Raw genomic sequence first — 22,818 nt, forward strand, 5'->3', positions numbered from 1 at the left:
AGGACCATCACCAGGCTACAGAACTATCTTCTTCATGTCCTCATCCCATCCTAGTACCAAGCTTTCAGACTGTTCTTCCTGACCATCTCCAACCTCTGTGCCGATCAACGCAGGCAGATTGAGAGCTGCGTGTCGTCTTTACCATGTCACTCGCCGCCGCCACTCCACCCCACGCATAGCTGGCATCTTCACATCTGGAGAGGTTTCCACCCAAACCGCCCAACACCAAGGCCACTCACGTTTTGACTGATGGACTGTATTGCAGAACTCCAGGTAGAAGCAAGACGTGCAGAACAAAGGAGACTGTTCAGAGCCCAAGGGAATGGAGACAGGTCAGGTTTAGGGCCAGTTGCAGCAACGGCAGCTGGTGTCAAAGACAAGCCCGGCCTGGCAGTTCCTCAGATACCATTTAGGCAGTGCCAGAAGGCATTTCTGTTGCCCTCCACAGGGTAGAGGCCATTGGCTTTGTCTGCACAGAAGCCAGTGCCCCCAGGGCTACCCCTCCCACTCCCGGACCCACTTCTACTTCCACTGCTGCTGCTGCTGGGAGGAGTTAGTGTTGTGATGGGCCGGGGTCAGGGGGCGGTGCAACCTGGAACAATACAAGAGCAGACCCGTGACCCGGGAGAGGCTCCCAACTTTGCCTGCAGGTGCAGAGACCAGTGGACCTGGGGCTGGGGTACAGGTGGCTCTGGATCCCTGCAGCTGAAAGATCGCAGGATGGCTCCATACTCAGGAACGGGGAAAGCTGTAGTGACAAGCCAGGCTGGGGTTTTTTTTTTTTGGTTTTTTTAATTTATAAAGTTTTCTCTCTTGCCTTACAATGCCAACATCATTAAAACAAATTTACTGAGCACCCAAATATGCAAAATACTTTCTAGGATCTGAATATCGGTCTTGAGCAAATATGCTCTAAAAAACACCTGGGGAAAGTTCAGGGCATTGGAAACATGCGAACATTGCCAAGTGTTTCTTGTTAAATCTGCCCAGGTGGCTGCAAGAGACTTAATAAGGGGACCGTAGAGAAGCACAGGCTTATATTGTGAGGTCAGCCTAATTATGTCTTGAGGCTTTGCCATGCCTTTAAGACATTTAGCACACCTGGAAAACTCACCCGGGTAGACTTGGTTTCCCATGAGAGCATGAAATTTCTGGCATGGAAATTCAAGGACAGGGAAGATCATAGCACAGGCCTCTCAAGAGCAGGGAGGTGAGATGGGAAGAGGCTTCCCGGGCAGTGGGGCGTGGGAAGATGTGAGAACTGTCTGAGCTGGAGAAGGAGCATTTATAGAGCCCTGGGCATCCTCCTGCTGTCACTCACTTCTGCTCTGCAGGCCCAGGGCCTCCTTCAGCACAGTGGTCAGGGGGAATCTGCCCTCGTGTCAGAAAGTGCCCATGAAGTCAGTCATCCAGATCGGTGGCCCAGACCCTGGTGCCTCCAAAGTTGTTCTTCTTCAGCCAGTCGGCCTGTGATAATTAGAGAGAAATCCAATGATGTGGAGACATCAAGGCCAACCAGGGACCCTGGGGCTACAGATGGGAACAAACTCACGGGCGGCACAGCCTACCTTGAATTTGAAGCTCTTGGTGTTGTCGTAACTGAGCCACTCACTGCCTTTGTAGGCGTAGGGGGCGTCCTCAGCAGCCTCCCCCACTTCAGTAGCTCCATTCTTCAGGGAGGTACAGATCTAAGAGGAGATGAAGAGGAGGCTGTGCGGCAGGAGCAGAGGGCACGGGGGCGGGCAGGATAGAGAGGAGATACTCGAAAGCCACCTGGAAAGGAAGGCCTGGAGCTCCATCAGCACATTTCTCAGTTCACGCAGGGTTTTGATCCTTTCCCCCATTTGGGAGAAGTTCTTAAACCAAAGAATGCCTTGGCAGGCATCAAGAAGTGTCTATATATTGATCTAATCTCATTGATGAAACCCTTTCTTCCTACTCTCTCTGTACTTGGAATTCAGCCTAATGTGCAACAGGAGAGCTCATCTTGCCTCCTGAAATGAGCCAACGACTTGTGCAGTGAGCCAAGAAGTACTGAATTGTTTATACTGTTAAATCCATGCCCTAGAGCAAGCCACTTTTCTCCTTCTCTCGAAGATTTCCAGGAGCATACCTCGTAGTAGGCCCAGAACCCAGACTGCCTGGTGTAGGGCCCAGCGGGGCCAGGGCCTGTGGTCAGAGCCCTGATTCCATGGTTGGAGGGGTTGCTCTGGAGGAAGGTGTGTCCATAGGTTGGGAATCCAAGGATCAGCTTCTCAGCAGGGGCGCCACTGTCCTTCCAGTAGTTCCTGATATAGTCCTGCAATGGCAGTGGGTTAGCGAGAGCGCCCCCTCCAGGCAGATGGCTCAGGGCTTAGTCATGTTAAACCCCTGTTTTAGCAGGTAAATTGTTTGGTGTTAATGACAGAGGCTTCAGTAGCATTTTTAAAAAACATTTTGGTGGAATTACAGTTAAAGCAAAGAGGACATTTATAACAAGACATTTGCAAGCGATTCAGGGCTGAAGGTGTCTCTCAGAGGTAGTTCTGTCCCTGGAGAGAATTAAAGACCCTTAGAAATCAGTGCCCTCTGCTGAAATGAAATCTTAAAGCTGCAAACTCTGACTTAAATGTATTCTAGCTGCCTCTGCACACTAATACTGGCAATCACTAATGCTCTTACCAGTACTTCTGTACCAAGCAGTGCTCTTGGTAGTTTATTGAAATGCATTCGTTAATCATCACCCAAACCCTTTGAGGTGGGTATCATTGTTACTATTCCCATTTCACTCATTTGGAAACTATCACCCAGAAAGGCTGACAGCCTGTTTAGCTCTTGTAGCTGTCTCCCTGAGGAATAGTTTCACTCAGAGGGAAATGAACCATCTGTTCTGAGTCCACTCCTGGCTTCCTGCTTAGACTCTGCCGTGACCTCCCCGTGTTTCCTGGGACAAGTCAGTGCTGCTTTAGCTCACTGGTCTGTGAGGCGGGGTGGAAATGCTCTCTGTCCTCCTCTTCGAGAAGAGTTATTTCAAACGCCGGGAAGGGGACAGACTTGGAAATGCTTTAACAGCTGAAGGCACCATGAAGAGGCCTCGCCATGTTTTTTGGGTTTTTTTAATCCTTATCATGTATTTGTTAGACCACCTGTCAAGTTGGTTTCAGCTTTAGGATTTTTAAGTCAATGATCCCAGTCCTTTAACTTGGTTGGGGAATTTTGAACCCTCTACAAAAAATTAATGAATAGTCTTTGTTTTATGAACAAGGAGAGAGGGCAGACAGTTTCCAAATGATGAAAGGGGAACGTCAGTGGTGGTTTGTCCCGAGAAGAATACATACCTGTCCCAGCCGTCAGCACGAGGAGCAGACCTTAAAGCAACAGAGAGAGCGATGACCCGGAGGACCCCACCGGTGACCACGGCAGCTTCCTACACGGTGTTAGTTTGCAGGAGGAAGGGTTTCCAGCGTGTTACTCTAAGTCCTTTTAACACTCTCTGTAGACTCCCAACCTCTGGGGCTAACAAAGTGTCACAGTCCCTCCTAGAAGCCCAATCCCCTCTACTTCTGCTCATGAGACCACTAATGCTCCCTGTGCCTTGAGGCTTGGGGTGGGGGTGGTGAGGAGGGGAACTCAGGGCTGGGGAAAGCCTGTCACCACCCTATCAGCAGGGAAGGAACCGCGCTTTGGCCCAAAACAATCATCTCAGGCAAGCTGGTTGAGTTCAAAGGTAAAAGAAAGTTTTAAAGGGGCAGAAAAACAGGAGCGGGGGAGTGGTTCCCAGGCACAGAGCGGTGGTGGGTCCTGACCAGTGAGGAGGGTGAGCTTGGCCATCTTGCCTCAGTGGCAATGACTGCCTAGTTCAGCCTGCCATTTATAGCCTGTCTCCCCCCTCCCGTGACTCATCAGATTCTCCTATCGAGAGTGCCTCTGAAGCCAATGCTGACATGGGTAGCGCTCCAAAACCTCAAACCCATCTGAGAACCCATTATTGACCGGTTAAACCATACTATCTTGATTCCAATTTGCAAGAAGAGGAGACTGGGCTCAAGCCCAGGAACCATACTAAGAAGCTGCCTAACGGAATAGCTTACATATCTCAGCGCGGTTGGTGTGCAGGGCACCATTGTCTCTGCTCAGGTAGCAAGGGATTGGCTCTCTCACACTCAGGCATTTGTAGCAAATGATTTCCATGGTCCCTTCCCGAGGCAGTTGTCTCTCTCTCCCCTGTGCCTTCGCTTCTGGTGCTGGAATATTTAATAGCCCTTTCAAGTAGAATAAACATCCAGATTCTCAAATTTCCTATTTCGGCTAGAATTTATTTGCCTGAAAACTAGTCCCCACTCTAAAGGTTTTCCTTCCTTGCTTCCCTTTTCGTAATTGGTGTTCTTATCGGTGTTCTCCACAGAGGAGAACAAGTATTTAAAATGTGAGTCAAACAGGATTTAGCTCTTTCTGTTCAACGAGGCAGCTGATCGTCAGACGTAGAGATGCAGGTCTTTCTGAGACCCTGATGGGCACGCTCACCACCCTAGAGATTGAACTGAACCCATTGACACCATCGAGAATGTTAAAGCCCAAATTCAAGGCAAAGAGGGCATCCCCCCTCGCTGGCAGTGTCTGAATTTTGTGAGCAAACAGCTGGAGGATGGCCGCCTCACTCAGCAACATTTTACCCTGAACTTGGGGCTCCGCCTGCCAGGTGGCTTTATCAAGGCTTCCCTCCACCAGCTCACCCAGAAATGCAACTTCCACAAAATGATCTGTCCCAAGAGCTTCTTCACAATCCTATGCTATCAAAGGTCACAAGCCCCCACCCACCTACCTCTCAAGGAGAAGGACAAATACAGACCACCCTGCCCTGTAGGGTGGCTTCCTGCATAAATCCCATGGCCCTGGGGTCTCAATAAAAGTTCCCTTTAGTTGTTGACTGGAGCAGCAAAATATATATATAAGTTTGAACCTAATATATTAGTAATTACATTAAATATGAATGGGCTAAATACTCTAGATTGCCAATCTATTTTCTTATTTAAAAAATGCATAAGTAGCCCTGGCTGGTGTAGCTCAGTGGACTGAGCTCGGGTCTGCAAATTAAAGGGTTGCAGTTCAGTTTCCAATCAGGGCCCATGCCTGGGTTGCAGGCCAGGTCACCAGTGTGGGACACATGAGAGGCAATCACACGTGGATGTTTCTCTCTCTCTCTCTCCTTCCCTTACCCTCTAAAAATAAATAAATAAAATCTTTAAAAAATAAAAAATGCATAAGTAGCCCTGACTGGTGTGGTTCAGTGGGTTGGGCATCATTTGCAAACCCAAAGATGGCTATTTCCGGTCAGGGCACTCGCCTGGGTTTTACGAACTGTGTCCCTGGTTGGGGCATGTGCAAGAATCAATCTTTCTCTCTCTCTTTCTCCCTCCCTTCCCCTCTCTCTAAAAATAAATAAATAAAATCTTTTAAAAAACTATTCAAGTATATGCTGAGAGTGTTCTCATGGCAGATGGGAAACCAGGTAGGAAGTAATTTTTAAAAAGTATTCTTCTAGTAAAAGGTGAGTCAGGAATTGGAAAGAAGAGAGGGAAGAGGGACAATTCCTGTTTCCTACAACCATGTAGTCAATACTGCACTTGGAGTGGATACCGTGGGAACTCCCCATACCAAACTTTTCAGTGATGCTCACTCCCCTGCTTAATCGTGGCGCAGTGAGGGCCTGTGCTACCTCAGGTAGCAAGTGCGTGCTGGGCTGTCCGAGCAAACTAGACACTGGTGCACACAGATAAATGAGTGGAAGTATGATCTGGTGAATGGAGGGCTGCAGGACAAGTTAGTCCAGAGGAAGTATCTGAGCCAAACAGAAAGGAGTCCAGCTGGATGAGTGGGCTGTTATGCATCTGGATTTAAAGATCCCAAAGAAATGGCCAGAGGTCGGTGGAGAGAATCAACAAACCAGTTTTGGAGAAGTGTGGCTCTGAGAATATCCAGCCTGGGCTGGGAATGAGAGGCAGCCTCACAGTGGGATGGGGGCAAAGGGCGGCCCAGAGTATGGGGTAAGGTCCCGGACACGGGAGCCACACTGCCAGCTCTGACGTGCATTTCCAAGCTGAGAGACCTCAGGCCACCTCTTGGCCTCTCTGGGCCGTGTTTCTCCCTGTAAAGTGGGAATAATCACCAGGACGACCTCAGGGCGTCTGTATGATGAGTCAGCAAGCTGATGTTTAGTGAGGGTTCCTGGAATGCGCATTAAGTGTCAGTTATAAACACAGAGCAGCAGGAAGGGGCTTGGAGCAAGCACTGGGGGAATACCAAAGGCGACTTCCTTCCCGGCACAGCCAGGGCCGTGCAATAAGGAGCCATTCTTGTGTGCAGACTCTTAAGATAAAGATGGCCACCAGACACGTGTACGAATGGCTGAAGTGCAAACCACAGGGACCACAGAGGGGAACCATGGGCCAGAGATGCTTGAATAGCTGTGACATATGTGCCAGATATCTCAGATTTTTGAGCAATTAAGTCCATGTTCTCGTGATTAGCTTACACAATGGCTAGGTGGGGCACTTGGCGCAAATCTGGGAACTTCTTTTCTGCTGACTTATGAGGACATTCGGGACATAGAGGGATGCCTGATCAGCACTTCTGAATCGCTTCACTTAACTCTCGTCCAAGCCCAGATGCGTGTCAGAGTGAAGGGATATTAGAATCATGTGATTTTCAAAGTATTTATTTTTGAGGGATAGTTTGCTATTCAAATAAACTTATCAAATAGTTCTATCAGAATTATTTTCAAAAGAAGGTTTTCTAAATAGCAAAAACATGTAACTGCCTAGTAACACAAAGTTTAAACTTCTAAGTGATTCTTCTTGCTACATATTCGCAAACTTCAGCTTCTTAGCCATATTTCTGGCATTTTTCTGGAGACTGAAATTTTTTTCCAGTATGGTTTTATTATTTTTAATTTTTTTCATAGTAGTGCCTGAAACCTTCTTCAAAGTTGCTTTCCACAGTTCATCATCTCAAAAATGAGGATAACTTTTGTGTTAGTCTACTTGGGGTGCCATGACCAATGCCACCGACGGAGTGGCTTAGACAACAGAAATGTATCTTCTCGAAGTTCTGGAAACACAAGTCTGAGATCAGGGTGTCCACTGGGTTAGTTTCTTCCGAGGCCTTGCTCTGTGGCTGACAGATCACATGGTCACCTCTCTGTCCTGCTCTCCTGTTCTTGTAAAGACAGCGACCAAATTGAATTAGGGCCCACCCAAATGAGCCTCACTTGACCTCTGTGACCTCTTTAGGGGCCCTGGGGGTGGCACCTCAACATGCAACTGTTTAGGGACACAATTCAGCCCCATTACACCTTCTGTCGATTGTTCTTTGCAGGCCAGAACATTTTTAGTTAAGAAAAGCTTAACTTAAGAATTTTTAGTTAAGGCCCTGGCTGGTGTAGCTCAGTGGATTGATCGTGGGCCTGCGAACCTAAAGGATCGTGATTCAATTCCCAGTCAGGGCACATGCCTGGGTTGCAGGCCAGTTCCCAGCAGGGGACGCACGAGAGGCAACCACACATTGATATTTCTCTCCCTCTCTCCTTTCCTTACCCTCTAAAAATAAATAAATAAAATCTTTTTTAAAAATAATTTTTAGTTAAGAATATCCTCTGAGCATTCGTAGAAAGATGCTCAGAGGATATTCTGCTGAATGGGAAATATTTTCAATTCCAATTTTTTCCATTAAAATGTTTGAACATTTCAACTCAAATATTTTCACAAGTGATATCTTTTTGTCTCCATTCAGAGAACCTTTCTTCAGAAAATACCTTTAAAAGGCAGAACTCACCAAGGGAGTGATCTCTATTTACGGCTCCTCCGAATGTCTCCCCAAACGTTGACGTGACAACAGGGGAGGCCTTTTGCGTCTCTTTCTAATCTAATTAGCAATTAATGGGTCCAATTAGAAATAGTAGCTAAAAAATAATGACTCCATCAAAAGATTCTTCCTACAGGTTAAAATACTCCAAAATGCAATTTTAGAATTTCAAAGTTGTATATTACAGAGTATTTGATCACTTCTCATTTTAGTTGGTCAATGCCCCTTTCAGAGTCTATTTGCAAATTCATTTTTTTAAAAATTAACATTAACTTTCTAAAACATCAGCAGGTAAAGTGTTGTGAAGCTTCATCCACTAAATACTTGGACAAAATATTTATAATTGATTTGGAATAAAATGCAATGGAAAATGCGGAAGACACATGTAAAAAGCTGCAGTACCATTGCGGAGAACTTGAATTAATTAAGAAGTAGCGCTCCAATGATGCGAGCATTTCTGAAGCCCAACACATGGAGGGCAGCAAAGAGAGAAAAGCCTTGCTCCCAGGTTGCTGTGCGTTTTCTTGTGTTTGACATCAGCATTGTCAAAGGACTATAGAGCGGTTATTCCATCTATGTAAAAACAGTAGAAAATTTGGCAACTTTTATTCTGAACAATAGAATGTCACAATTTTTTTCCGACGCATGGACAACTGATTTGTGGACTACAGCCAATCCCCAGGACACTCCTGCTCTGTAGGTTTCTTAATTTAGAAAGAATATTGTTCTCAGATGATGCGGTACTCCATCAATACTTGAATTTGTTATTATCACCACAAATACTACCACCACAATTTTGCTTTCAGCTCATTGCTGACACAAGCATTCGCTTGCAAAACAAAAACCGTTGTCCAACAGTCAGATAAATGAGTGGTCATAGACGGATGAGTAAGTAACCAACCCTGTAGCCAGAATGGGCAGACTGCACCCCTAGCTCAACGGTGGGACTGCTGGACTTCCATTTCCCTGCTCCGATTCTCTGCTCCTCACCTAGAATTCCCACAGTTCCCGCCCATCCAGCCACTGGTGACCTGCTGACTCTGTGCCTCTTGCAGTCCATGGTGAAGGCCATGGCACAAGTGGCTGGTCCACCAAAGGGCAGCGGTACCAGTGCCTCCCCACCGGTCCTGGAGACCAGAGGACACAGCCATCCCTAGCCACTTCCATCTGAGCACACGTTGGTTTATCAGCGAGCACCCTTCGAGTGGTCATTGCAAGAGGCTATCACTTAAGTTCTGTCTGAAAAGGGCCAGGAAGCGAGACATATGTTATCACGTAATCAACATTCCAATTTAACCCTGTGTCCAGGGGTTCTGCTTATCACTGGTGATGGTTTTGTCAAAAGAGCACAACCCATGGACTGCCCTCCGCCCCCGGTGAGCTGGTCGGTGTGGAAGCACTGCCCTGCTTGGTGAGCGGCTTTCTTCCTCGGCTTCTTCAGCCTGGAAACTGGCTCGGGAAAGAGCAGAGGCCATGCCACCCTGGAGATGGTGAGAGTGAGACCTCCTACCCCACTGCAATGTGCCCGTGCCTTAAAAATTTGGGGGTTCCTTCCCTAAGTGAGCTGAAGGGTACATTCATCTGTAGTGAACTTATTTTTTAAACGTGAGCTCATTTTGAAGTCAGAGCTGATGGTCTTTCTTCCTGACCTCAGAAGGGTGGAGGGAGCCCATAGACAAGCCCACCAGCCTGCAGGTGGCCCCCCTGTTCTGTCCCCAAACAGCAAGGATGTCTTGCTGGGGTTGGGAGATGAGTGAACTTGGTGAGGGAAGACTTCCTGAAGGAGGTGACACAGTAAATTAAGTGTCCTGAGTCCAGCCACTCTGGATCTTTCTGTGAAAGCTTTGGAGGCATATTTGTGGAAAAGAACAAGAACTTGGCCTCCCTTGCCTCCATTTCCTCTCCCCTCCTGCCCCAGGAGGGCCTAGAGAACCAAAATTCCCCACAGAGAGGTCCCAGCTACTGCCCCTCCTTCTCTCCCAGCCCCAACCTCTGCAGAGCTCTGGGGAGCAGGAAGGCAGGGCCTCTTGTATATCCAGGGCAATAGTCACACGACTTTATAAATCAAAATAGACAACTTGGCACTCTGAGGCAAAACTTCCATTTAATCATCCTTCGGCCCTACAGGTCCCAGTGGCTCCAATGGGTGGATGGTTAAGGCCAGTTATAGCAAGAGCAGCTGGTGTCAAAGACCAGGCCCGCCTGACAAGCCTCCGCATAGGTGTGCCCCCCCCCCCCCCGCCTTACGCAGTTGTAGAAGGCCCGCCTGCTGGTGGGGCTGGGGTAGAGACCGTGGGACTTCTGAGAAGGCTGTCTGAGCTGGAGCTTGGGTGGGTTGTTGTGTCCCAAGAGATAATAGGGCCCTTCACACAGCAAGTGTCTAGGCAAAAAGGTAGGGTTCCAGACGGGGAGGTATAGGGTCAAGGGCCCTGGGGTTGGTAAGCAGAACCGCCTGGACACAAGCATCTAAAGGCCCGTGGGTCTCTGCCTCCTGGTTTTGGTTCAGCCTGTGTACAAGGAGATTTGCTGGAAGCAGGGGAGGAGCAAAGGAGAGGAAGAACTCTGTTTGACACCGTGCTCCTCGGAGTGGGGCAGAATGTCTGCCTTGGAGAACTGCTTCAGGGCCAGAGCAGTGCAGGGAGGGGACCAAAAGGGAGTCTGCAGGAGTAGTGGGGACAGGAGTGTGCAGGAGTTGAGAGAAGTAAGACCACCAAGTGCAAGTACACAGGAACAGAGGGGGCATTCAAACTGCCAGCTCTGCAGCGGGCTACTGGCTCAACCTAAAGCCCTGCCTTCTCTTATGTGTCTCTTGGGACTGTAATTCAAATGCTCTTGGAGGGCAGGTGCCCTCCCCCTTCCAAATATGTAGAGGGAAGGGTGCAGAGGGCCTCACCTTGAGGGCGAAGCTCTTGGGCTTGCCATACCCAATCCACTGGTTCCCCTGGTAGGCGTAGGGTACATCCTGGGGGGCGTTCTACACCTCGGTGGCTCCTCTCAGGAAGGAGCAGACCTGTGGCCAGTTCCAGAGGATGGTCATGGCTCAGGTGGCCCCTCCTCTGCTCGGCCCACCTCTTCCTACTCCTTGTGTTTGTTTTCTGGATGTACATCCCACCCCACCCCTCTGTGCTGGAAATAAGAACGCATGGTTCCAATTTCATCCCAACTCCCTGGCTCTGCTTCCCTTCCAGCTGCGCAGGGGCGAGGGCCCTGGCTGGAGGTGAGACATGAGTTGCTGTCCTGTGTCTGGCAGCAGCCATCTGTGAGACAACGGGCAGTGCAGCTTCTTGGTGCCTTGTCCCGGTTCCCTCTGAAATGAATTTACCTGTTTTTATCTGAAAGGTTTCTCTCCACAAAGAGCCAACACTGGGATGAGAGTATAAGGGTTAGGGCTGGGAGCTTGAACAACTTACCCCCTATTTTCCTGTATATAATGCACACTTTTCTGCCCAAATTTTTAGGGGAAAATGCGGATGCACATTATGAGTTGGTACAATGGTTACGTACCATAGGCATAATAACCCTTGTGTATAATGCGTGCAAAAGATGGGTGCACATTATACACAGCAAAATACGGTAGATTTGAATCCTAGCTCTGCCATTTACCAGTTCTGCGACTTTGAGCAAAGTTCTTAGCTCCTCTGCCTCAGTGTAGCCTCTTGCATGACAGGATAAAATCAGCACCTCATTGTTCATGGGGGGGGTCAGAGAAGATAGTAGATAGAAGTCACTTAGAACAGAGCCTGGGTGTCCACTTGCTCTCAGTAAATGTTAACTGCTACTGGGATTAAAGATGCACATTGACTTTAAAAGGTTAAAATTTAAGATGCCTCATCAATCGGTCACTCTACCCTTCCTTCCCAACCATGTATACTCGGAGAAGTCAACACGGGATGCCCTGTGTTAGAATCAGGGTGTCTCCTCCCTCTTCATGGAGGGATCTTCATGGATCTTTAATCCTTTAGAACAGAGAGAGTGGCTCTCCCAGGTGTCCTGGGCCCTCTGGGACATTACCTCAAAGTAGGCAAGAGTCCCAGCTTCCTGAGTATATGGCCCGGCAGTCCCCGGGCCACAGGTGGGAGCATCCAGGCCGTGGTCAGGAGGGTGAGTGAGAGGGAAGGTCAGGGCATAAGCCCCGAAGCCCACCATCAGCTTCTCGGCGAGGGCTCCTTGGTTCTTCCAGTAGCTCATTGCATAATCCTGGGGACGAGGGGAGGAAGATGTTATTAAGTAGCAGCAGAACATGTCCCAGGGGCCTGTGGAAAAGCCTGCACTTCCTACCCAATTGTCTGGCCACTTTAAATATCCCATGTGGTCAAGCCAACTTCAGAGGAAGGGAAGGAACACCTTCCCCGCTAGACCTGGGAGTTAGAGGCACCTCGGTCGAGAGACACACAAGTTAGGTGGTGAATCTGGCCCAGTGTCAGCTGGGAACGAAGGGTTCTCCTGCCCTCCTGCCCCTCATTTTGGGCCGGGCATTGGTGACACAAGTGGAGTTCACCATGCACCCCCTTGTCCCCAGCCGGCAGCTCAGAATGTTCGAGCACTGGCTGTGGATCTGGGAGACCATCCCATACCTGTTTTTAATTTTTGGTTGAATTCACTGAAATCACGTCTAGCCAATTTACCCACCTATATGAATTGTTAAGTAGGTTCATTGTTACACCTGCCTACGCATTATAAGGTAGGAAGGTAAAGCTCATAGCATAGGGAGAGGGTGGAAGGGAGGTGAGGAAGAGTGGGGGAGAGGTGGGCCATGAAATGGGCTTCTAGCATCAATAGGTTTTTAAAAGTCTTCCAGCCCTAGCTGGTGCGGCTCAATGGACTGAGTGTCAGCCTACGAACCGAAGGGCTGCTGGTTCAATTCCCAGTCAGGGCTCACATCTGTGTTGCGGGCCAGCTCCCCGTTGGGGGTGTGCAAGAGGCAACCAGTCAGTGTTTCCTTCCCTTTCTTTCTCCCTCCCTCCCCTCTCTCTAAAAATAAATAAATAAAATCTTTTCTTAAAAAAGAAAAGAAGACATTTTCCATCATTTGAGACCAGCCCCGAAGCCACTGTCTGCCTTCTTTGGAATGAAAGATAAACAAATGCCATCAGTCACAGGGACAGGGAAGTAGGGAACACGAGCTGGGTTAGGAAAGACTGCCGTCTCCTTCCTGTCCATCAAGTGTCCTCGGCCAGAGACCCCATGGCCTGCTTCAAAGGCACCCAGTAGGACTGGCTGTCCTGAATCCGTCTCATCACTCACCACACTAAAGACTTTGTTGTCTCCCTGGTCACTGGGTCCTGCAAACAGGGGGCCGTTCTTGCCTGTGAAGCCCTCCCAGGAGCCCCTGAGGTCATAGGTCATCACAGTGATGAGGCGCATGTACCTTGGGTGGTTAGGGTTGGAGTACCACAGAACAGAAATGACCAATGGGAAGTCACGCTCTCCGCGACGCTCCCCCTAAAGCTCCTAGACCCTGTCAGATGTGTCGTTTGTAATTATGCCACACGGCAATTTCCCTTGTTATTCTTTATTCCATTCTCCCTCGCCTTGATCTCAAGGATACCTGACATACGAAGGCACACAATCCATCATCGATATAGAAGGCTGCGCTCAGACCTTCGGAACTGGTGGAAGTTAGAGACTCAGCTAACTTTCTCCAGTAGCCTCTTATCACTGAGAATCTCGGAAACAGGTTTGAAAACAAGCCCAGGGTTCAGGCTGGCTTCTCGTGTCGCTCAGGAGTCAGGATCATCTTATTTCTTTGGGAATGAGCCCTCTCTGTCCAGGATTCCTGGGCATTGGCCAGTCTATGGGGGAGGGACCAGGCTTGCTTAGCTCTGCCCGGGCTTCTGGGCTTGGGGCTGACTTACTTCGACATCTCAGGGGTCTGGTAGGCAGTCTCAGTGGTCCCTTTACCAGCCCACACAGCCGCAGAAATCAGCAACCTGGGTTCGTTACTCTGGGCAGCTTCTTGCTCAAATACCTCATACATTTCCTGCAGAACAGAGGACACTGGACTCAGGCTGGGGGGCCCAGGGAGCATGTGACAAGGTCCCATTCTTAGGAGGAAATCTGCCAAGTGCTTGGTTTAGAGTCCTTTGATCCCAAAACTGCCATTGGTCTCTGGGGACAGCAGTCAGTCGTCTCCCCAAAACTTGCAAATGAAGGAACATTGATGACTCTTTGAGAGCTAAACTTTAAAATGAACAAATAATGTCAAAGCAGGAAAGTAAGAAAAGAATGGTTATGTTTAGACCAAAATGGCTCCTAGCTTAGTAAACTATATGTGATTGAATCTAACAACCAGAAAACTCAGTCATGGAAAAAAAGGAAATAAGAGTATTAAAGCAAACCTTGGTGCTCAACCCAGCCGTGACCAGGGCAGGGGCCGTGCTCACCCAGTAACTTTATGTCTGGTGCTGGGGGCAGGAGCCCCCCGGGCGCTGGAGGTGTCCGCACCACCTCTCAGGGCACAGGGCCCCTGAACGCCTCGGTCTGTAGCTGGTCCATCTCGCCCTACGCCCTGCCCACTGAGGACTCTCTGACTTCCCACCGCTGTGCCTGTCCTGAGACAGGACATGAATGTTTCTGTCCCCTTGGCCATTAAATTTCTCACTGTAAGTATGATGCCACTCTTTGTAGTCTGGCCACGTGAGCTTTCCCTGAAAGAAAGATCCGATCTTGCACTAAGGAAACCAGGCATTGAGCCAGACGGCTGAGCTCTCTACCCTCTGCTGTAGCGCGGTCGGCCTCTCTCAGGAACCCCCACCAGACAGAGAGAGCCCTTCTCCCCGGATGGTTGTGGGCCCGCATCCTATGTTCTCTGGACACGGGCAGGGGGAGTCACCTTCAGCAGGACGGCGAGGAGTCACTGGGTGTCCCCGGGGCTGCCATGGTTGCTGGGATACTCCCAATCAATGTCCAGCCCATTGAAGTTGTACTTCCTCAGAAACCGGATGGCCGACTGGATGAAGGTGTGGTGGTTCTTGGCAGTGGCCACCATGTTGGAGAATCTGGGGTCAACACATCGCCATGGTCACAGTGTCATGGTCACGGTGATGGGCTTTGAAGGGCGGAGAAGGGCAGGGGAGCAGCTGGAGATGGAGAAGGGGGGTTTTGGGCCGAGGGCCCCTGCCCATAGCAGCCTCTTTACACTGAGGACTGGGACTCACCTTTTCTAGAACCAACTTCTCTCTGCTTTTCAACTCAAATGACGGTTCTCCCAAGCCGCCCAACCCTGTGTGTGCGGATGGCCCACTGACCAGTCTCCCTGGGCTGCCGGCCGGTTCAGGCACCGCCCTGGGGACAAGTTAGCGCAGGAGGAACTGCATTCGCTCTTGAAGGCTCTTCTACCTCCTCTCCAGCCCCCTCTCACCTGGCCCACAATGCATCGTCAGATAAAATCTGCCTCGTCCATTTTTCTTCTCTGCTAATTGCTCCCGTTAGCTGATTACTCCTTGGTCAAGTCCGTGCATTGAGCTCCTGCCCTGTGGCTGCCAGTGAGGGAGGGTCACAGAGAACATGAGAACGGAGGGGGCTCGCCCAAGTCTCCATCTTCCTCCGAGAGAGTTCACCAGTGTCATCCATCACCCCCCCCAGGAAGCCCTCGGCTGCTCAGTGGGCCCTTCCTTTCTTCCTGCCTCCCTCACTTCTTTCCTTCCTCCCTTCCTTCCTCACTGTGTCACGATCCCAAGGAGGCTGCAAGAGAGAACGGGGATGACACGGCGGCCTCGGAGCACAGAGAGTGCGGGTGGTGCACGGTGGAGAAAGAGCAGCTACTCTGGAAGCCGACCTGGGCCGCCTGGGAAAGACTCACCAGCAAGAACCAGCAGCTGGCCCATTTTGGCGGGAAGTCCTAAATGCGAGTTCCAGGCCTGGGAGAGCACCCAAGAGCTTTTTATAGGGAGCATGGCAGGCCCCCCCACCCTGCACCTGGCTCCCTCCCACAGGCAAGGGAGCTGGGACTAAAGGGGCAGCGGCGTTGCCTGGCTCCGTTTACCCTCTGACTCTCATCTGTTTTCCTTGTTGGGTAGCCAACCCGGGACACAATGGAGACGCCGTGAGAACAGTTTTAGAAGGCTGTCGACCTGAGGTACATTAGGGAAAATGGCATATCTGGCACTGGTATGATGCTGGCCTGGAGTTCAAAGTGATTTCAGAGTAGGCCCCACGTGTCAGAGAGACCAGCTGCACCCTAGGGGTGGAGTGTGGACCGGGGAGGCAGGCAGCCGTTCGGCCTGGCCACACCGCGTGGCTGACCCCACCCAAGCTCCAACTCCTCAGTTCTGTTGGGGCCACGGAGGTCAGGGAGCGTAGAAGCCTGGGAGGTTTCGGCAGGTTTGGAATGAGAAAGCATTACTTGCCGAGGTTGCTTCTGTCTCATCGAAGGCGTCCCGGTTGACAGAGGATGGAGGAAATTCACGGGGGGGGGGGGGGGGGGGGGGAGGGCAGACATTTCTAACGAGGCTTGGACTGAGAAGGGAGAAGCAGCGAGGCCCGGAACCAGGAGGCGTGTGAACCACAGAAGAGACGGCTGCAAAAGTGCCTGTGGATCGAGGCTGAGGATTGCAATGTTCTAGGACCTCCCTCCACTCCACTCCCAGCTTTACTACCCATACAGAAAGGGAGACACCTACAGGAAGCCCACCAGGATGCCACATCACACATGTCCAGACCACATCTGAGGGTCCCTCGGCTCTGGAAGGTGACAGGAGGAGCAAAGGCGTGGCCTGCTCTTCCCCACCGCCGGCCCGGTTTTACCTTGGGCAGGGACACCAGCCCCAGGCATCCACCCACACAGATTGTGACCCTGGTTAGGACAGAGTGGCACTGTGGGGGGCACTCCCCCCACTTAAAGACACACCCGCTGAGTCCTCAAGACTCTCTGAAAGGCACTGGTTCAGCCCCACGTAAGGACAACTTGGAGTCATGGAAAATTCAGGGAGGGGTCCTCCAGACGTCGGTACGTGTTACAAAGGATGATGGCGCTCCCAGGGTTACTGGTCACCCACAGCCTCCCCTGAGCCTCTTGGGGCCGTCAGCCCAGCTGACTTCTGGCTGAACCCATAGTCATTGGCTGCCAAGAACTTGAGGCCCTGACTAACTTGAACTGGACCCATCTTGAAAATAATAACAGCTCGTATTCATTTGGCAAATACAATGTGCCGGGAGCTAAACAAGAGGCCCCTGTCACCTTAATCTTCTGGACGTTTGCAAAGTAAATGGTTCTCTGCTCGCAGCAGGTACGAGGGATGATTCTTTAGAATTCAGGGCTTGGTGCCCAAGACACAGGACCTTTGATGGACTCTTGGGCTCCAAACAAGGCCAAGGTTAATGTCTTGGACCCCTGTCCATAATAGTCAACGTTACAACAAACACAAAAAATGTTTGTGATGTGGCAGCCACTAGCCTAAATGCTTTGCAATTAGTAACTTACTCCCTCGTGTCTCTGGGAGAGAGGCATTCTTATCGCCCCCATGTTACAGAGGAGAAGATTGGGGCACAGAGAAGGTAAGTAAATTGCCCAAGGTCACACAGCCAGTAGCTTAGTGACGGGCGGGGGTGGGAACCGAAACAATCTGACTCCAGACTGTGTTTTAAGGACTCCACCTTTCTGCTTCTTGAGAACATGATGACCAGAGGCAGCAGAGGACTGAGCCAGAGGTAGGAACCAGGGAGGTGCCCAAAAAATGCCTATCTCATAGTAAGGAGGTCCGAGCACTGGGCGGCATTCAGGGGCCCTGGGAACTGGGCTCCCCCAGTCTCCAGCGGTGCTCACCACCGCTGCTGTAGGGCAGGTATATCCAGGGTTTCCTCAGTCCTCAGAGAACGTCCGAAGCAGTTTTTAAATAAATCTCCTGGTGGTCCCACTCTTACTCCCCTCCGGGTCGAGTGGCCATCTCTCAAGCCCTCCCCTGCAGAAACGCTGGTGCTGCCCCCATTCTCCAGCTGTGTGATCTTGGGTCCCCTGAGCCCGTGAATTCACCTGTAAACTCGGCTTATGTGGCCTCCTTCCTATGCCGTGAGGATTAACAATTCACACGAAAGTGTTGTTCAAAGTGCAGGATAACAAAAATCATTTTTTTCTAGAAGGAAAGGATTGGAAGGGATGGGAAAACACAGAATTGACCCTGGAATTAAAGTGTGTGGGCCTCAGGCCGGGGTAGCCTTCGCCCCTCTGTGGCCCCGTGCTTGAGAGGGAAAGTGGCAGACTTTTCTGTCAAGGGCAAGAAAGCAGTATTTTAGGGTTCACAGGCCACGCTGGCTCTGTCTTCTCCTCCCTGCCACCGGAGAGAGAAAGCAGCCGCAGATGATGTGCGAACAAACAGGCTCAGCTGCGTTCCAACAGCATTTTGTTGACAAAGAGAGGTAACGGGCTGGATGTGACCCATGCAGTGTGCTGTCCCCTGCGTTTTTAAAAAGACTTTATTTAAAGCCCTGGCTGGTGTAGCTCAGTGGATTGAGCACGAGCCTGCGAACCAGACAATCGTGGTTCGATTCCCAGTCAGGGCACATGCCTGGGTTGCAGGTCGGTTCCCCGCAGGCCAGTTCCCAGCAGGGGACACACAAAACGCAACCATACATTGATGTTTCTCTCCCTCTCTCCTTCCCTTCCCCTCTAAAGATAAATAAAATCTTTTTTAAAAAAGACTTTATTTATTTATTTTTAGAGAGAAAGAAAGGGAGAGAAACCTCGATTGGGCCTGCAACCCAGGTGTGTGCCCTGACCGGGAATCAAACCAGCAACCTTCTGGCTCGCAGGCTGGCACTCAGTCCGCTGAGCCACACCAGCCAGGGTGCTGGCCCCCAGCTTTTAACAGTTCCACTCTGGCCCTCCTCCAGCTGCACCCCGACTCGCCATGAGGCGGGCAGACGGCAGGGCCAGCGGCACACCCACCCGGAGCCCCGTCCCTCCTCTTCTGGACCCTGACGGCAGACACCCAGGGTTCCTGCCTGTCCACCTGCGCTCACTTTCGGGGTGTGTACACCTGCCCACTTTTATTGCATTGTTTATGTTTTCTGTATTGCTGTTTAGGAGCTCTCCCTGGACTACATACATTTATCTGTTCTCTCTCCTATTTATTTTAATCTCTTCCCATTCTTTTTCTCACTTAGCGTTTTGTCCATATTGTCATTGTGCGATTTAAAAAATATTTCTTGTGGAGTTTAATCTGTGTCTTCTTTTGCAGCTCCTGCATCTAACCTGGGAAGGAGGTGCTGCGTAAGAAGTAGGATGAAGGAGCAGAGAACTCAATGCCGACAGCTCAGCAGGCGGATGGAACGGGACTGTGGAGGGTGGAAGGACTGCAGGGACCGGCCGGGACCAGGGCGGCTTCCTGCAGGAGGCGCGCTTCAGGGTCGGATAGAAGGAGGGCCTGGCGCAGAAGAAGTGTCAGAAACAAACCCTGAAGCCAGGTCTCAGGGGCAGGAACTCACGCCTGGTGAACAAGTGCGACTGATGAGAGCTCAGGGGCCTTCGGTGGAACTGAGAACTGCCAGGCGGGAAGGGGAGTGAGGGTGTCCATTGCTTGGTGGATAAGGACGGATTTGAGTGCCAGCCCCAGTCACCATGATATATTTACAGTCCTCAAAAGGCAAGATCCAGCCCTGGTCTAAACCCCAAGGAGGCCCCAAACTCTAAAAGGTGGGAAGATGATACAAGCCCAAGGTTTGGTTAGAAATGTGCTTTAGAGATTAGCTTGAGAAGGAATTTAGAACCCTGTCTTGCCACAGATAGAAATAAAAACGAAGGAGGCTTTTATTAGTGAGGAAACTGAGGCACTGTCACTGGTCCAGATGGAAGCCAGGGTCCAAGCCCCTCTCAGCACCACCCTTCATCCCACCCCGCACCCCCACCCTGCTGTCCCCCCAGGAGTACTCCGCCCCCACCCCACTCCCAGCCTAGACAGAGCAGTGACCCAGGAGGCCAAGGGGACATGGCGCCCTCTGGTGGTGACTGGTAGGCACCTACACACCTGCTGAGCACTGGGTTCTGGGCTTGTGTCCTGGGAGGGTGCTGTCTCCCCAGCTCAATGTAGAAACAGTGCACCCAAGAAAGGAGGAAGCAGAAGAACACTGAAGAGGGTGGAAGGAGAAAATGCAGACCCATTTCTCGGTATTCTGCTCTAAATATGGGGAAATGGGTTTTCCTCATTTGCCCCAACACGCGCGCATTCCTGAGGCATGGCGCCTCCCCTCCTTGCTTTCTGGGCCTGGTTCAGGACGAAGCGTGGCGTATTGAAAAGGGGCTTTGGGGACACACAGTGCGGTGTGCAGATGATGTTTTATTGAGTCGTACACTTTGAAACCTGTGTGGTTGTGCAAACGGATGTCACCTGAGTAAATTCAATTTTAAACAAAGAAAAGGAAGGGGGCTTTTGTTAATGCGCCTTTGGGCAGAGGAGATGGGCTTGTCCCACATGCCCGGGACACATGGGGCGGGCGTGAAGAGCATCCCACCCGAAAGGCGGGACGCAGGGAGCAAGGGTAATGGAGGCCAAGTGTCCAGCGTGGGAGAGAGGGGAGAGAGCAGGTTCAGAAAAGGTATTTGCTCCCTGGTGAGAGGGGTGGGCCTTCCAGGCACCCAGAGAACCTAAACAGAAAGACCCAGCCCCCAAATGAACTAGAGAGGAGGAAAACAAAGTGATGAAGACGCCCAAATACCCACCCACCTTGTCTGAGAACCCCTTTTGCGTGAGAAGTCACTATCAAACCTGAACTTAAAAAAAATCTCTCATACCTTCTTCAGGACTTTGTGTATGAGACTGGACTCCAGTAAAGTCATTTAATAATAGACTCTACCCCTTCTCCCTTCACTAAGTGTAATGTGAGGGCAAGGCTATTCCCTGCTTTCCCCCAGATCTTCAAGACTTATCTCAAACAAACTAAGTCATTGTTAAATAAACAAGTGCAATAAATGAATAAGTCCTTGTACTTCGTCTGTGTACTTCCAGCAGCTCCTGCCCTGAGCGGGTCCATCGTTGGTAGCTCATCATTGATAAATGAATGAATGAATGAATGAATGAATGAGCAACCTCCTGGGAGCCCAGGCTGGGTGGCCTCCAGGCGAGTCATAGTTGAGAAGTGTTGCATAAAAGCTTGCCTGGGCTGAACCACCGGTGGGAAATTTGCTCAAGTACAGGATGTGGGCTGAGATCTTCTCACCTTCCTATTTTCGAGGTTGGGGGGTGGGCCCTGAAAGTGCCTCTGATTTGCTGGTGGGGCCCACGCAGGGGCTGCAGAATTGAGAGCTGGGGGAGGAGAAAGGCACAGGAGGATGCAAACGGCATCTGGAGACGAGGAGGAAGCCGCTGTGTCAGGGCACATGCTGACAGCGGAGTCCGACCTTTCAGCATCTCTGGGCCACACTGGAAGAAGAGTTGTCTTGGGCCACACATTAAATATACAAACACTAACAAAACTGATGAGCAAAAACAAAGGTTTTAAATAAATTTAGTGTTTTGTGTTGAGCCACATTCATAGCCATCCTGGGCCGTATTCGGCCCGCAGGCTATAGGGTGGACACCCCTCCTAGTAGAAGGTGGGGCCCACGTCCTGGAGGGGCCTGCGGTCATCACGCATCATCCAGCCATGGACCTGCCCCAACTCTCTGCAGACAGGGCCAGGGGAGGTGCTTACAGAATGCAGATAATACGATGACCTTCTCTGTGGGGTTGTTGATGGGGATTAAGTGTGACCATGCATGTGAGTACCTTAGTATAATGGGGTGTAGGCTGAGAGGCCCCAGGGCTCCCCACAAGCCTAGTTTTGGGGCTAGGGAAGGCAGCAGCACAGAGTTGGAGAGTTATTTTGCATATCAGTAACAGCAGGCTACCTTCATAGCCTGCTGGGAGCCAGGGAGATGGGCTTGACTTTGATCTGTGATGTAGCTGGGAGACAGCTCCCCCACCCCCTTTATAGCATCTTTGGGGGCAACTCTGAGAGCTTGCAGATAGTTCACCCTGAGATGGTTCGCTCCACGCCATGGTGCCATGCCTGCCTGGACTCACTGTGGCAGCCCAGAAAGGCAGAGAATACGGGAGGGCTGGCAGGTAGGGCCCATTGTGGGAGGAGTCAGGAATGGGGCTACAGAGGAGGTTCAGGCTGGGATTTAAACAAAAAGATGGGCAGCCCTGTGGGACGGGGACAATGCAAGACCCTGCGGGAAGAAAAGGGGTGAAGGGACTCTCACCGGTGGGCGATGAGAAGGTACCATGGGGGTTCGGATTAAGAACCGGAGACCACAGCGACACAGCTGATGGCGCTGGGGACAGCAGGAGACCTGCCAGCCGAGCACGGACGACTGGGAGGAACCTGGAGAAGTGGGCTGTGAACTTCTGCTTCTGTTCCTTCTGGAAGGCAGCACCTCTGACTGGCCTTACTGGGCAAGGCAGGGAGGGTAGGACTCTGTGTTTGTGGATGTATCTTCATTTCTAAAGGGAGATTTAATGGTAGAATTTAACCATTATTCTAAACCTCTATAACTTTTCATTAGAATAGTTCCTTTCCTTCTTACCAAACTCTAGCATTAAGAGCCACAGTTCCTAACACAGCAGCGGGGAAAGAAGAACCATAGTACGGAAAGACCCTGGGGGTGATGGGTTGTAACATTAGCAGAGTGCTTCGATCAGCAGGGACGCTCAGTAAATATCTAGTATCATTTCCAACAGTCACTAGCCATTCCTTTCACTGTCCTGTCCCATTGGCAAAGAAGGAAGGCAGAGAGTTGTGAGGAGCCGTAACCGGCTGAGTCAGGGTAGGCTCCCTGCGGACTCATGGCCCACGGCCTGGCCTTGAGGTGCCGGCTGCAGGGGACCCGGACTCCACGTGCTGCCCAAGCCCGGTGGTGGTTCCCTGGGTCACAGGTCAGCTCCTCCGGAAACAGATGTGGAGTCAGGGCTGGGGCACAAGCCGTTTACTAGGGACAGGACCGGGCAGGGAGAAGCTGAGTCACGACATAGCTCCGACAAAGCCTGGGCCAGCCTGGCCAGGAGT

The 22,818-nt window shown here is 50.9% G+C and overlaps 1 protein-coding gene across 1 annotated transcript; it reads right to left on the bottom strand.

Annotated features, from left to right (window-relative positions):
* Positions 1-339: 339 nt before the first annotated feature.
* On the bottom strand, positions 340-14,830 carry CHIA (chitinase acidic). The gene is given in 9 exon segments (XM_037152556.2): positions 340-401; positions 404-592; positions 1,322-1,403; positions 1,405-1,467; positions 1,569-1,688; positions 2,114-2,299; positions 13,084-13,207; positions 13,695-13,819; positions 14,672-14,830. Coding segments are annotated over 9 exon segments (1,107 nt in total). The 5' UTR covers positions 14,828-14,830.
* Positions 14,831-22,818: the final 7,988 nt, after the last annotated feature.

Source organism: Artibeus jamaicensis, unplaced genomic scaffold, assembly GCF_021234435.1.
Source record: "Artibeus jamaicensis isolate MK-2021 breed Jamaican fruit bat unplaced genomic scaffold, CSHL_Jam_final scaffold_1689, whole genome shotgun sequence".
NCBI lineage: Eukaryota > Metazoa > Chordata > Mammalia > Chiroptera > Phyllostomidae > Artibeus > Artibeus jamaicensis.